Genomic DNA, 14,590 nt, shown 5'->3' with positions numbered 1-14,590 from the left:
GCATTTGTAAAGTGATGACACTCCTCATATACATGACACGGGCCCTGGAAGGGCAGCAAACTGTGTACAGCAGTGTTGCATGAAAGCCAGTTCTCACTTCCTCTAGGTAACCAGCTTGCTGTCCTTGATCAGAAATTACCTTCACTGCCCATCACGTCGTTAGTGGTTAAAACTTCCCATTTAAATTGTAAGCTGCAAAAATCTAAATGGAACTGCATGTGTGATCTTTGTCACCTCATTTTCATGAATGGGGAAGAATATTCTGACACAAAAATTACATACTTAATTCTAGCTCACCCTCTTGGCTGACCTCCATCCCACACTGCCTTGGGTTTATTTCCTCATCCATCAGTGGGTCAAAGTAATTTCTGCTGTATTCATTTCCTGTGGAAAGTACATGAAGTAAGGGTCAGTGATTATTAGAAGCACATGAACCAAAATGTTAATTTTGAAATCGACACCAGCACAGAAGGGCCATTTTAGCTACTTGATAAGCTTAATTTTTTTTTACAAGTCTTCCAGGCTTTCCTTTTTTTGTAATTATCATCTGGCAAAAGGTCAGAAAAGGTAATTCGAGAAACAAGTTCATGCTATCTGTCTGTTGCAAAAAAATTAATGAGAAAATTTTCAAATGCAGACTTTAGAAGAATAATTTGAAAACGTAATCAAAATTATTTTTAGGATATATTCAAGAAATCAAACTGCTGGATTATAATGGTGTTTAGAGTTCGCCGATGCCTCTGTTTACCCACTTGTATATAATTCATGAGGCATATCATGTCGTTGGATCCGGAATTTCATAGGCAACTTAATACTGTTTTAATTCTGAGAAACTATAGCAAAATTTTCACTTTACTAGTTGAGTAAAAAGAAAGGAGAAAGAGAGAGGGAAGATGGAGGGATGAAGGAAGGAAGGAAAGAGGGAAGAAAGGAAGGGAGGAAGGAAAAGAGGGAGAGAGGGAGGACCAAAGCGAAGAAGAAACAGGAGAAACTTAAGTAACAGGAAGGAAGGTGCAAATGCTGTAGCTGGAAATTGTACTCAAGACACATCTATAATCTGAACAACACACACCCAAAATTCTCACTTCACATTTCCCACTTACTTTTGTCCTTAGGTAGATAACCAAACCGCAGCATGAAACATGACTTTGTAATACACTAAAAGGTCTGCTATCAATTTTCCATCATGCTTTCTGCAGACTGAAATGTGTATCATCCTGTTGCTAGTAATTTACATTCAGCAAAAGGTAACCTACTCTGATGATAACTTGTCTCAAACACTGCAAAATAAAGCTTTGTCAACTGAAATTAAAAAAAAAAATTTGAAAGTATTGCTCACAGGAAAGGGTTAATACAGACCAAGTATACTGTGAAACTCCACAATATATTTATTTTAGGATCAAAAATAATCCCAACAGCAGGTCCTTTTCCAAGACTAAATGGAATTTTGATATGAACCTAAGCTTAATTTATATTTCTAGACTGGCACATTTTTGCTGTCAGTCTCTGTTCTATCAACGTAGTAACTACAAGAACTGAAAATCTGCTTTACCTTGAGGTCTCAATAAAGAAAAAAAAATAAATAAATGGGTTTCATTTTTGTTACTTTATCTGTCAACAACCACTAGGCTGATATGAATCTTGGCAGTGTGTAATCAAAGTCTTATGTACTGCAATAACACAGCTATTCTACCCAATTCACTGTAATTGTTGTATTCTCCCCCTTTACACAAAGCACTGTGATACTCTAAGCATACTCTTTCATATACTGGCAAACTAATTCACCTCTATTAAAGTGAAAATGACGCTGTATTCCTTATGCTATTTGCCATGGCAGCAACAGTCAACCATTGGCACCCACACCCTGGAAACCCGCCACCCCCAGTTCAGTATAAAACTCCAGTTCTCCGTCTCCTGAAATGATTTATTAATAAATAGTGGCAAGTGGATCAAGTCCCTGGAGAATAAACAAAGCTAAATCATTTTTAAGTCAAAAATCTGGAGAAACTGATTCTCCAGCTTGTCAAACAGGCTTCTCAGGTGGCCCCAGTGGTAATAAACCCATCTGCCAATGCAGGAGACATAAGAGATGCTGGTTCGATCCCTGGGTTGGGAAGATCTGCTGGAGGAGGGCATGGCAACCCACTCCAGTATTCTTGCCTGGAGAATCCCATGGACAGAGGAGCCTGGCACGCTATGGTCCATAGGGTCGGACACAACTCAAGTGACCTAGCATGCATACACACAGGTTCTCAAACTATTTACACCCCTGTTGTCTGTTGAGAAATGAGGATCTTGCCCAGCTGAGCATGAAGTCTGCATTCAGTCCAATGTGGTTTAATATTGTGTAAAGGACAGGGTTCTGTCGGAGTGTATGGCAGGAGCGTCCAACCCATCCTGGAGAGTTCAAAGATTTCCTGGAGAAATTACTACTTGAAGTAATGGATAACCAACAGGGACCTACATATAGCACCTGGAGCTCTGCTCAGCCGGTATGGAAGGGGAGTCTAAGGGAGAATGGACATGTGTACATGTATGGCTGAGTCCCTTTGCCATCCACCTGAAACCAGCATACTGTCTTTCACTGGCTGTACTCCAATATGAAATGAAAAGTAAACAAAAATTACAAAAAAAAAAACACATAGCATCATCTCCACCACCACCCAGGCAAAGGATGACTGCCCACCTCTTTGCCGTATCCCAGTCTAAATAAAATCAGCTTCTGTTTAAAAAAAAATTGTGATTAGGAATTAGCCATATCAAAAAAATACAGGGGAAAAGAATTTGTTTTGGAAGGAGAAGCTTAACAGGAAAAAAGACACAAAAGCATAAAGACACGGGAAGCACGTGTTGTTACTGGGTGCTCCCCGGTTATTCTCTGCCTCCCAAAGTTCCGATACAGAAAAGTAAGTGATGGAATCCACACTTGCTCAGTCGTCCCAGAACTGGGTTCTTAACTGATGCTTTTGTTCAAATTATTGTTAAGTTGTGCAGTGTCTGTCACTTCATGCTGATAGAATGTTTCATATCCATTCAATTATTTAAAGTACATTTGAGGGTGTGTGCGCTTAGTTGCTCAGTCGTGTCCGACTCTTTGTGACCCATGGACTGTAACCCCCCGGTTCCTCTGTACATGGGATTCTCCAGGCAAGAATCCTAGAGTGGATTATTGAGTGTTTACCACGTGACTATATCAGTAAAACAAACATTCAAAAACCTCTCCCCTCACAGAGCTTACAGTCTGTGAGTGGAAGAATAAAAGCAAATGGATATGTATATTTTATAGTTTATTAGGTGGTACTAGTATATTAAAGAGCAGAGACATTACTTTGCCAACAAAGGTCCATCTAGTCAAGGCTATCGTTTTTCCTGTGGTCATGTATGGATGTGAGAGCTGGACTGTGAAGAAAGCTGAGCACCAAAGAATTGATGCTTTTGAACTGTGGTGTTGGAGAAGACTCTTGAGAGTCCCTTGGACTGCAAGGAGATCCAACCAGTCCATCCTAAAGGAGATCAGTCCTGGGTATTCACTGGAAGGACTGATGCTGAAGCTGAAACTCCAATACTTTGGCCACCTCATGTGAAGAGTTGACTCATTGGAAAAGACCCTGATGCTGGGAGGGATTGGGGGCAGGAGGAGAAGGGGCTGACAGAGGATGAGATAGCTGGATGGCATCACCGACTCGATAGGCATGAGTTTGAGTAAACTCCGGGAGCTGGTGATGGACAGGGAGGCCTGGCGTGCTGTGATTCATGGGTCGCAAGGAGTCAGACACGACTGAGCGACTGAACAGAACTGAACCGAATGCATACCATGGAGGGGAAATAGAACCAGATAACGATGATTTGGTACCCCAGGAAGGATTGGGGGCTGCCTCTCTTGCATATATCTTCGCTTCAAATGAAAATGGACATCCAGGAGTAAATCACTACGTTCTCAAGTGTGAGATAATGAAGTGATAATGTAACATTTATGATTTATTACAAATGTATAGTTCAATACTATTTGGGCATTTTTTTTTTTGTTTTTGTTATAACATAAATCAGTTTGTGAATCAAATAAGCACCTACTATTACTAAATATTGGAGGCTTCCCTCGTGGCTCAGCAGGAAAGAATGTGTCTGCCAATACAACAGACGTGGGAGAAGCAGGTTTTATCCCTGGGTCAGGAAGATCCCCTGGAGAAGGAAAGGGCAACCCACTCCAATATTCTTGCCTGGCACAGAGGAGCCTGAAGGGCTACACTCCGTGGGGTCACAAAGAACCAGACACAACTTAGAGACTAAGCAACAACAATTATGAAATATTAAAATTACTCTTCCTTTCCGTTGTTATATATTGCCCTGATAAGCCAGTAACTGAAATAGAGTAGGCAGAGTTTAAGATGGTACAGCAGAGGGAACCTACTAGAAATTTGGAAACAACAGGCTTCACTAGTTCCTTTGTTGTGCTTCATTGGATAGTGTCAAGACTTAATAAAGTGAGATGGTTTTAGATATTACCAGAAGGTAGGTTGCTAAATAGGATAAATTCCTGAAAGTGCCCTAATGATTCAGAATATGCTTTTGGATATGTCTAAAATCATCTCACAGGAAAATTAACAGACCCACTGAGAAATTCAAAGTAGGGCAATATACATATAACAATAGGCTGCAACATGGCTGATATTTAACCGTTTGTGACATTCATACGAATAACTTGACAATTGCATATATACATGTATCTATGGTTCTACATTGAGGCAATCGGGTGTGATACATAAAAGTAGTAAGCCAGTAAATTAGCTTTGTTTACACTCTCGATGCTCCTTCTTTGTTTCCAACTTCCTAAATTAGCTGTTCGATGTTTATAATCAGCCTCAGTTAGGGCTATTTTTGCTGAATTGAGGGAGGAAGAGGCATGTACATGCTTTGCCCTTCCACACATGTCAGGTTTTCTATCCTTTAACTCAGAGCAGCACAGAATGTAATCAGGGCTTTCACTTCAATTACACCGAATGTGAACTTTGGTCAGGGAGTTCTCCAGTGTGCACCCCTGCAGCTCCTTGGGGGCTCATAAGAGTGAAAATGGAATTGCCCACCAGAGGGAGATTTCTGTGAATCAAGGAAGTGCCTTGACTCAACGAGGCAACCACTTCCTTTCGAATCAGCCCCATTAGCTCCAGAGGGAGAAGATGTGACTGCATCTATCCATTTCTCGAGAAGTTTATTGACCCCATACTTGTCCTTTTCCTATGAATCCACCTGCTTCACCTCAGCTTTTTATCACCAACCTTCATGTTTTCTACAATATATTGTAAGTTAAAGAAACACAAGGCCTGCATGCAAACTAAATAACTAAACACACTACATTCTGTGATTATAGCCGTACACCAAAATTTTGCAAACTAGGATACTCTCTTCAGCACTACACCTTTCAAAAGCATGAAGCCTAGAGCTCTATAATTAAATTTGATTCCCATGAATTTTATAAATAAATTTAGGAAAACTTTATATTTTCCCCACTTTGAAAATCTAATACCAAGTCTTCAGATTTAAATGGTCAAGGAGTTTATATATGTGTATGAAACAGAAATATAGAAGTCAGGAGGCTGTAAGGGAGATTAGTGGGAATTTTATCAAACTCAAACATAACCTATCCTACTGAAAGTTGCTCAGTCATGTCCGATTCTTTGCTGACCAGATGGACTGTAGCCTGCCAAGCTCCTCTACCCATGGAATTCTCCAGGCCAGAATACTAGAGTGGGTAGCTGTTCCCTTCTCCAGGGAACCTTCCTATCCCAGGGATCAAACCCAGATTTCCCACATTGTAGACCAATTCTCTACCATCTGAGCCCCCAGGGAATCCCAAGAATACTGGAGTGGGTAGCCTATCCCTTCTCCAGCGGATCTTCCCCACCCAGGAATTGAACTGGAGTCTCCTGTAATCTAGGCAGATTCTTTACCACCTACTTTACTAAATTCACTCAAATACTGTTTTTATAAGATTGATTTACAAACATTTTTTTTAATTAATGGCAACTAAAGATACAAAGCTACTTTTTAAGATAACTAAAAATTATCTTAAAGTCTTCATTATTAAAAAAGTGAAGGTGTTCATCACTCAGTCATGTCTGACTCTATGTGACCCTATGGACCATAGCCCACCAGGCTCCTCTGTCCATGGGATTCTCCAGGCAATAATACTGGAGTGGGTTGCCATTCCTTTCTCCGGGGTGTCTTCCTGACCCAGGGGTCGAAACTGTGTCTTTTGTGTCTCTTGAACTGCAGGCGGACTCTACCCTCTGAGTCACCAGAGAGAGGATAAAAATTGTTATCTTAAATCAGTCTTCATTATATTAAGTATCAAAACAAAACTACAACAAAACTCAAACCAAAAAAAAAAAAAAACCTAATGAAGGAAACTCAAACTATGACTTAAATGTCCAGTATCAATATTTGTGCTTAGTTGCTCAGTTGTATCTGACTCTTTATGACCCCATGGACTGTAGCTCGCCAGCCTCCTCGGCCCAAGGGGATTCTCCAGACAAGAATACTAGAGTGGGTTGCCATGTCCTACTCCAGGGGGTCTTCCCAACCCAGGGATCGAACCCAGGTTTCCCACATTATTATTTAACAGTCTCTTAGAATCCTTAGGGCTTCCCTGGTGGCTCAGAGGTTAAAGTGTCTGCCTCCAATGTGGGAGACCTGGGTTCAATCCCTGGGTTGAGAAGAGCCCCTGGAGAAGGAAATGGTAACCCACTCCAGTATTCTTGCCTGGAGTATCCCATGGACGGAGGAGCCTTGTAGGCTACAGTCCACTGGGTCACAAAGAGTCGGACACGACTGAGTGACTTCACTTTCACTTAGAAACCTTAGTCAGAGTAATTAGAACAAAAATAAGGGGGGATGTGAGCTAAAATTATTTTAAAATAATTATTAATATATTTTGTGTAGATAGTATTTGAAGACAATGTTTCCATACCATGAACGCATGAGAGATTTGACTGAAAAGCTTTCAGAGCAAAGACAATAATTTTCAAAGTATTTGAACAATACCTTGAAAAAACACTACAAATCATTAATTTTTTAAAATACCAACAGTAGACACTTAGGAGATATAATGAGTAAGTAGGAAAACGACACCCATAATAAAGCTCCAAATAACTCTCAAAATCAGTTTCTCTTAGACTTTCATAGGAATCCCTAGATGGTCATCACGAGTATTCATCTTAACCAGAAACTCAAACTGAAAGGCATGAGTTTTTAACCATGGAGTGAAAAACAGCAAACTGATACCATTTCCTTCTTCGCCTTTATAGAAAGGCTAACCTGTCAACATGGATCTGCTGCTCACACCATTTTCAAAAGCTGCTGCCCTGTTGGACAAACTATTTTTTTCTACTGCTTATTCTTACTTCCCTTCCAAATCTTGTGGGTATTTGAGATATCAGTGATTTGAAAATCTAAATAGGGTAATAGTTGAAGTTTGCTAACAAGTACTAATTAATTGAGCCATATTCTTCTTCCCCTAAGGCCCTCCCTCCTGGTAAATTACCAGGCATTTTAACTTTCAAACCACTGGAGTGCTGCGGAGTGCGTAATTGCTGCAGGGCTCAACCGACAGGACCCCAAGGCATTCATGAACCTCGCGTTCCTCCGGACCTCGAATCCTCAGAGTTAAAGCAGGTCCCCAGGCACCTCACTTCTAAACAGGAAGATCTTTCCACTGCTTAAGTAATAATGACAATTCAAAGGTTAAGTATAAATATATTGTTTCTTACGCATATTTAAAACTCCTACAAAACTAATATCAAAGTAACTAATTTTTTTTCTAGTTGAAGCCGGGCAACATTAACTTGTTGCTGTTGCTTAGTCAGTAAGTCATGTCCGACTCTTGCGACCCCAGGGACTGTAGCCCACCAGGCTTCTCTGTCCATGGAATTTTCCAGGCAAGAATATTGGAGTGGGTTGCCATTTCCTTCTCCAAGGGATCGTCCCAACCCAGGGATCAAACCCATGTCTCCTGCTTGGCCACAAATTCTTTACCACTGAGTCATCAAGGAAGCCCTTATCCTACACGTCCACAAATTAATGTACACAGTTTAGAATATTACCTTTCAAATTAGGAAGGACCTGATATTAGACATTAATGTTTCTGCTGGGAAAGATTGAAAACAGGAGGAGAAGGGGACAACAGAGGATAAGATGGTTGGATGGCATCACCGACTTGATGGACATGAGTTTGAGTAAGCTCCGGGAGTTAGTGATGGACAGGGAAGTCTGGTGTGCTGCAGTCCATGGGGTCGCAAAGAGTCGGACACGAATGAGTGACTGAACTGAACTGGACTGAGTATTTCTGACTGTGCCTTCATTCATTTAATAATTATCTCTTCCCCCTGCATCTATGATAATTCATATACTGTACTGAAGGGTTCATTCAGTAATAAAATTTTTCATCACACTGTGGTATAATTCAATATGAAAGCAATCAACATAACGGATTATTAGATTTAAACCATCTTGAAATCGATGTAAAAATCTTGTATGAGAAACTACTGCTTGTTTGAGAGTGCCAGGTTAATCCAGATGACTCAACTAAAATCTCAAGAGTTGCCCTCAGTGTGACTTTGCTTATGTAACATGTTTCATGACATAGAGAACATTCATGTCTGTTGAGTTCACCGTTGCATCTCTGTTATTCAGCATAGCACTTGGAAAATGGATTATACTTGATCAATATGCTTTTCAATAAGTGAGGAAGAGGAAATGGAGAAATACATAAAGTATTTTGGTGTATATACATATATATTTACATATATGGCTCCCCCCACGGCTCAGTGGTAAAGAATCTGCCTGCCAGTGAGAGAGACATGGGTTCGATCACCGGGTGGGGAAGATCCCCTGGAGGAGGGCATGACAACCCGCTCTAGTATACTTGCCTGGAGAATCCCATGGACAGAGGAGCCTGGCGAGCTACAGTCCATAGCGCTGCAAAGAGCTGTACCCGAGTGAAGCGACTGAGCATGCATACATATATACACACACACACACACACATACACACGTGCAAGAAAAATATTATGTAAATTTATATCCCACTAATCACACATATGCCACTCCCATGTTTTAACTGTACTGATGTTGTGACCAATAGATATGATCAGGAAATAATCCAGGGCTGAGGAACTGTGGGGACACTTATCTGATGGGAGTCTGGGTGACTTGTTTTGCTGTCCTGCATCCATTTCCTCTCTCTAATAGCATCACAATTTCCTAGTTCCCAGTGAGTATAGTCTTGATGGTTCAGTAACTCCAGATTCCTGTCTCCAACGACAGAAGGCAGGAAGGGCTTACTCAACCTACTTCCCCAACCTGTGACAAAGCCAGGGGCCAGGCAAGTGACCTGAGCTTGATCCATCAAATGCGCTCCCCTAGGACCTCGGGTGAGTGAAGCAAGGATGAAAAGAACACTTGAAGCAACTCAGTGAAAATTAGAGATTGAAAGGGAAGAACTTCCCAAGTGCAGTTAAATCACTCACCATCATTTGAACTGTTTTACTATGCATTTCTATAATTATTTCTTATTTCTTCTCACTTAAAAATGTCTTTCCCTGGCTCCTTGTCACATTTATCACATATTTCATTTTACTGTCCTTTAGAATTCAGCCATTCACTACTTCTTAGTGACACCATGTTATAGATTTAGATTATTAAATACGCCTTTCGACCTACCCAACCCTCAAGCCCTTGTTAGGTTTAGAACCTAAGCCAACTCCTCTGTCTTCTGAAATTCTACACAGCAGTGGGTTCTCTGTCACTCTCCCTTCTCAAGGGCTGTCATTCTGAATTTCTCTTCCTCATCAGGTTAACCATCATCAGGCCAGGCCATGGTTGGCAGTGAGCGAAGTGGATGAGCTGAAATCAGAGAAGTGGTTTACACACAAAGCATGGTTTCCAGGCAAGACAGAGCAGAGCTCATATGGTCAAAAATGTCCGATGTGTGTTATTCCTCCAGAAATTTATGAAAGAAGTGGCTGAATGATTTTTTTCCAAGCGTCCACCTACAGATTAAAGGCAGTAAGAATGGGAAGAATGTCATGAACAGAGCCTGGAAGACTCCCTTTAGAAATGGGGAGCAGAGGCAGCTGCAGGCAGGACTGAGGGTTTTGGTGTGTTTTTTCTCATTCTCAGCTTGTGAAACAGCTGATGCCGACGCGCAGTGTCATCTCCGCAGCTCACTGCCCTTCTCCCTCGAGACCCTTTAGATGAATAAGCTCCTAAAGATGCTTCAGCATCGGAGTGTTCAGGGGAAACTGGAGGGTACCCGCCAGGTGATCGTCAAGTCAGACCACTCAGTAGTTGCCATTTGGCTTGTTCTTAAAGATCAGTGTATGTTTACTTAAATCACCTTTCTTCTATACTCCCAGGTGGCGCAGTTGATAAAGAATCTGCCCGCCAATGCAGGAGACACAAGAGACACGGATTCCTGGGTCAGGAAGATCCCCTGGAGGAGGCAATGGCAACCCACTCCAGCATTCTTGCCTGAAAAATTCCATGGACAGAGGAGCCTGGCGGGCTACAGTCCAAGGGGGTCACAAAGACTCAGACATGACTGAGCACACACACACAAGCAATTCAATCTCTCACAAGTCTGAAGTTTGGTGTGTTTTTTTTTTTTGGCCACACTATACGGCATGTGGGATCTTTGTTCCCCAACTAGGGATTGAACCCATGTGACCCCAGCACTGGGAGTACAGAGTCTTAACACTGGACTGCCAAAGAATTCTTTTTGATCCAAAGTTTATTGTTAGAAAATCTCTCTATTAGACATTTCCTTCATAATTTAAATCATTACCTATCTAACTATTTTACATTTCTATGAGATAATTTGGATAAGTAAAGTAGTATTGGTATTCTGCCATTATTTGCTATTGCTTTTATTTTGTTAAAAAAGCAAAACATGGAACTGTATCAGTATCTGATGTTATAGGATGAGAATTTGTGCTCATTGTAATAATCCTGTGGGAAAAACACATAGTTACTATTTTACTTAAGTCATCACATTGGCAAATGATATAAATGTTCTTTTATATTGTGTTAACAAGAAACATTCTGTGCTATAATACCTAGCAGTTTCTAAATTCAAGTATTTCAAATATTCTTCCTTGTTCACAGACCATAAAGCTGCACGTCTCATTTTCAATTGAATTTTTTTGGAGGCTCTTTCCAAGGCAGGTGAGCAGGGTGGATTTGGGTAGAGATGCAGCAAATCCATTTTTTAACGTTGATTATGCTCCAGAATGGCGGTGGTGTAACCCTGACCTATGTCCATGTCTGGCTGGTTTTGTCAGGATAATAAATCATTCCTGGTTTTTCTATCCGAAGGGCCTTCTACTCTCTTCTCATTTTAAGTTACAAAATGCTCTCCTTCTCCATTTACTAATTTCTGGTTCATAGGAGAACTTATTCAATCTATCTCCAGGAATACTCTTTATATCCAAACTTTTATTTACATCAGAGAAATGCTCTTAGAAATGACGAGAACAACTGAGACAGTGTTGGAACTATTATACTGTTGGTCGATATTGGTTATGAAGCATTTTGGAGGCTAAAGGAGTTCAGATTCTCTAAGATTTCCTCAAATTCTCCTACACGAACTTGAGAGGCTGGACTTCGAGGTCTAACTGGGTTTCATTGCTTTGCTCTGCATCACAGCCCAGCCACATATGGTTATCACACACCTGAAATGAGGCTGGGTCACATTAAGACTTGCTATCAGTATAAATATATCCAAAGATTTCAAAGACTTCATACCCAAAAAAGGTAAAATACAGCTTTAAGTTTTATGGATTATAAGTTGAAATAATATTTGTAGGTATTGGTTGAAATAAAATGTATTGTTAAAGTCTATTCACTTGTTTTTTTAAATTATATTAGTGAATGCTGTTAGAAAATGTAAAATGGTGTCCATGACTCACAATATATTTCTACTGCAGATCACTTGCCTGTAATTACTTTCACCCTAACACTCATCCCGATGTCACCCATGCCACAGACCTCATCTTACCCTCTCTCACCAAGCCCTGATCTTCCATGACTGTAATTATTCTCCATGACTCATTTTATTGAGCTCCCAACAGCCAAGTCATCACGTGGTACTCCACCTCAAAATATCCATTTACAAACTTAAAATTTGAGGTTTTACACAGGCTCCTGAGCCCACAGAGGATGAGAATTCCTCTTGATGAAACCTGAACACTTCTGCTGAATAAAAGTTTATAAAGAAAGCCTCCATCTGGGTGCTGGGGACACATTTTTCTCCTTAAGACCCAGCTGTGCAACATCCTAGCTCCATGTGTTTGTGCATGCAGTCACGTCCAACTCGTTGCAACCCCATAACTATAGTCCACCAGGCTCCCCTGACCATGGGATTTTCCAAGCAAGCATACTGGAGCGGGTTGCCAGTTCCTACTCCAGGACATCTTCCTGACCCAATGCATCTCCTGCATCTCCCTCTTTGGCAGGCAGATTCTTTACCACTGAGCCATTTGGGAATCCTTTCTAGCTCCATAAGACTAATTTCTCATCAAGGGAACCAAAGATCCAAAAAATGCCTTTAGGGGACTTCCCTGGTGGGTTGGATGAAGCACAAGCTGGAATCAAGATTGCCGGGAGAAATATCAATAATCTCAGATATGCAGATGACACCACCTTTATGGCAGAAAGTGAAAAAGAACTAAAGAGCCTCTTGATGAAAATGAAAGAGGAGAATGAAAATGTTGGCTTAAAACTCAACATTCAGAAAACTAAGATTATGGCATCTGGTCCCATCACTTCATGGGAAATAGATGGGGAAACAGTGGAAACAGTGGCTGATTTTATTTTGGGGGCCTCCAAAATCACTGCATATGGTGACTACAGCCATGAAATTAAAAGATGCTTGCTCCTTGGAAGGAAAGTTATGACCAACCTAGACAGCATATTAAAAAGCGTAGACATTACTTTGCCAACAAAGGTCCGTCTAGTTAAGGCTATGGTTTTTCCAGTAGTCATGTATGGATGTGAGAGTTGGACTATAAAGAAAGCAGAGTGCCAAAGAACTGATGCTTTTGAACTGTGGTGTTGGAGAAGACTCTATAGAGTCCCTCGGACTGCAAGGAGATCCAACCAGTCCATCCTAAAGGAGATCAGTCCTGGGTGTTCATTGGAAGGACTGATGTTGAAGCTGAATCCCAGTACTTTGGCCACCTGATGTGAAGAGCTGACCCATTTGAAAAGACCCTGATGCTGAGAAAGATTGAAGGCAGGAAGAGAAGGAGACAACAGAGGATGAGATGGTTGGATGGAATCACATGGACATGAGTTTGGGTAAAGTCCGGGAGTTGATGATGGACAGGGAGGCCTGGCGTGCTGTGGCCCATGGGGTTGCAAAGAGTCGGACACAACTGAGCGACTGAATTGAACTGAACTGGTGGTCCAGTGGATAACAATCTGCCTTCCAATGCAAGAGATGCAGGTTCGATCCCTGGTTGGGAAACTAAGATTCCACATGCCACAGGGCAACTAAGCCCACACGCCACAACTACCAAGCCTTCAGGCCACAACTAGAGAGTCCGTGTGCCCGCTGCAACAAACGACACTGCACACTGCACCTGAGACCCACCACAGCCAAATAAGTAAATAAATACTTTTTTAATATTAAATAAAAAATTTGTGTGGTCTGAAGACACCAGAAGTTTATCTTCAGAGTCTGTAGATGAATAAGATGCCAGATGAAGCTTCCCTTCGTATTCCTGACTGTTGACCGTCGTTGCCCGCATTTTCTCTGCCAGACTAGGAGGCTGCTGATCTTGACTGTCAGACCCAACTCTAGAGTCTCTCTTCTGAATATGTTAGCAACGGGTCTAGACGCACCCTGATAGGTCCTCCCTCTAAGCCGTGACATCTCCAACAAAGAAGAGAGGGGCTCTGTAAGAGTCGGCGAGGAACGTGAGCTGCAGTCAAACAGGGCTTGGTTTAGATCCCTCATTCTACCGTGTATTCTGTCTTACTTTAGTCTAGTTACGACTTTGGTTTTCTCACCTACCAAAAGAGGACAATCATAAAACACACCGGGTGTAGATTCTGCTAGTGGGCTCCAACACACATTCGCTCCTTCTGCGTGTGCGTGCTAAGTCACTTCAGTTGTGTCCAACCCTTTGTCATCCACAGACTGTAGCCCACCAGGCTCCTTTGTCCGTGGGATTCTCCGGGTAAGAATACTGGAGTAGGTTGCCATGCTCTCCTCCAGGGGATCTTCCCAGCCCAGGGATCGAACACATGTCTCCTGTGGCTCCTGCGTTGTGGGCGAATTCTTTATCCCTGAGCCACCAGGGAAGCTCTCTCTCCTTCTAGAACCCATCAATTTCAACTTGAAATGTGACTCTGGGATAAGAACTTTCCCAGCCTCTCATGCAACTGGGCATGGCCAGGTGACCCATCTCATCAGAAGGGACAGACACAGATCTGTTACAGGTGACGACTTATATGTGGCCTCCTCCCTTCCCCGTCCTTGGAGCATGGAGCTGGTATCTAGTCATCTTGGACCACAAGGCTGAGAAGAGCAGCTC

General features: G+C 41.8%; 1 protein-coding gene across 1 annotated transcript in view; it reads right to left on the bottom strand.

Annotated features, from left to right (window-relative positions):
* The window catches only part of LOC133059330 (uncharacterized), a 231,626-nt gene that overhangs the window by 190,200 nt on the left and 26,836 nt on the right, over positions 1 to 14,590 (bottom strand). The window contains 1 exon segment of the mRNA XM_061146304.1: positions 298 to 384. Within this exon segment, the coding sequence (XP_061002287.1) occupies positions 298 to 384 (87 nt within the window).

This window comes from Dama dama, chromosome 7, assembly GCF_033118175.1.
Source record: "Dama dama isolate Ldn47 chromosome 7, ASM3311817v1, whole genome shotgun sequence".
In the NCBI taxonomy this organism is placed as follows: Eukaryota; Metazoa; Chordata; class Mammalia; order Artiodactyla; family Cervidae; genus Dama; species Dama dama.
The sequence above is the reverse complement of the archived record's forward strand: the minus strand, read 5'-3'. Positions and strand labels throughout refer to the sequence as shown.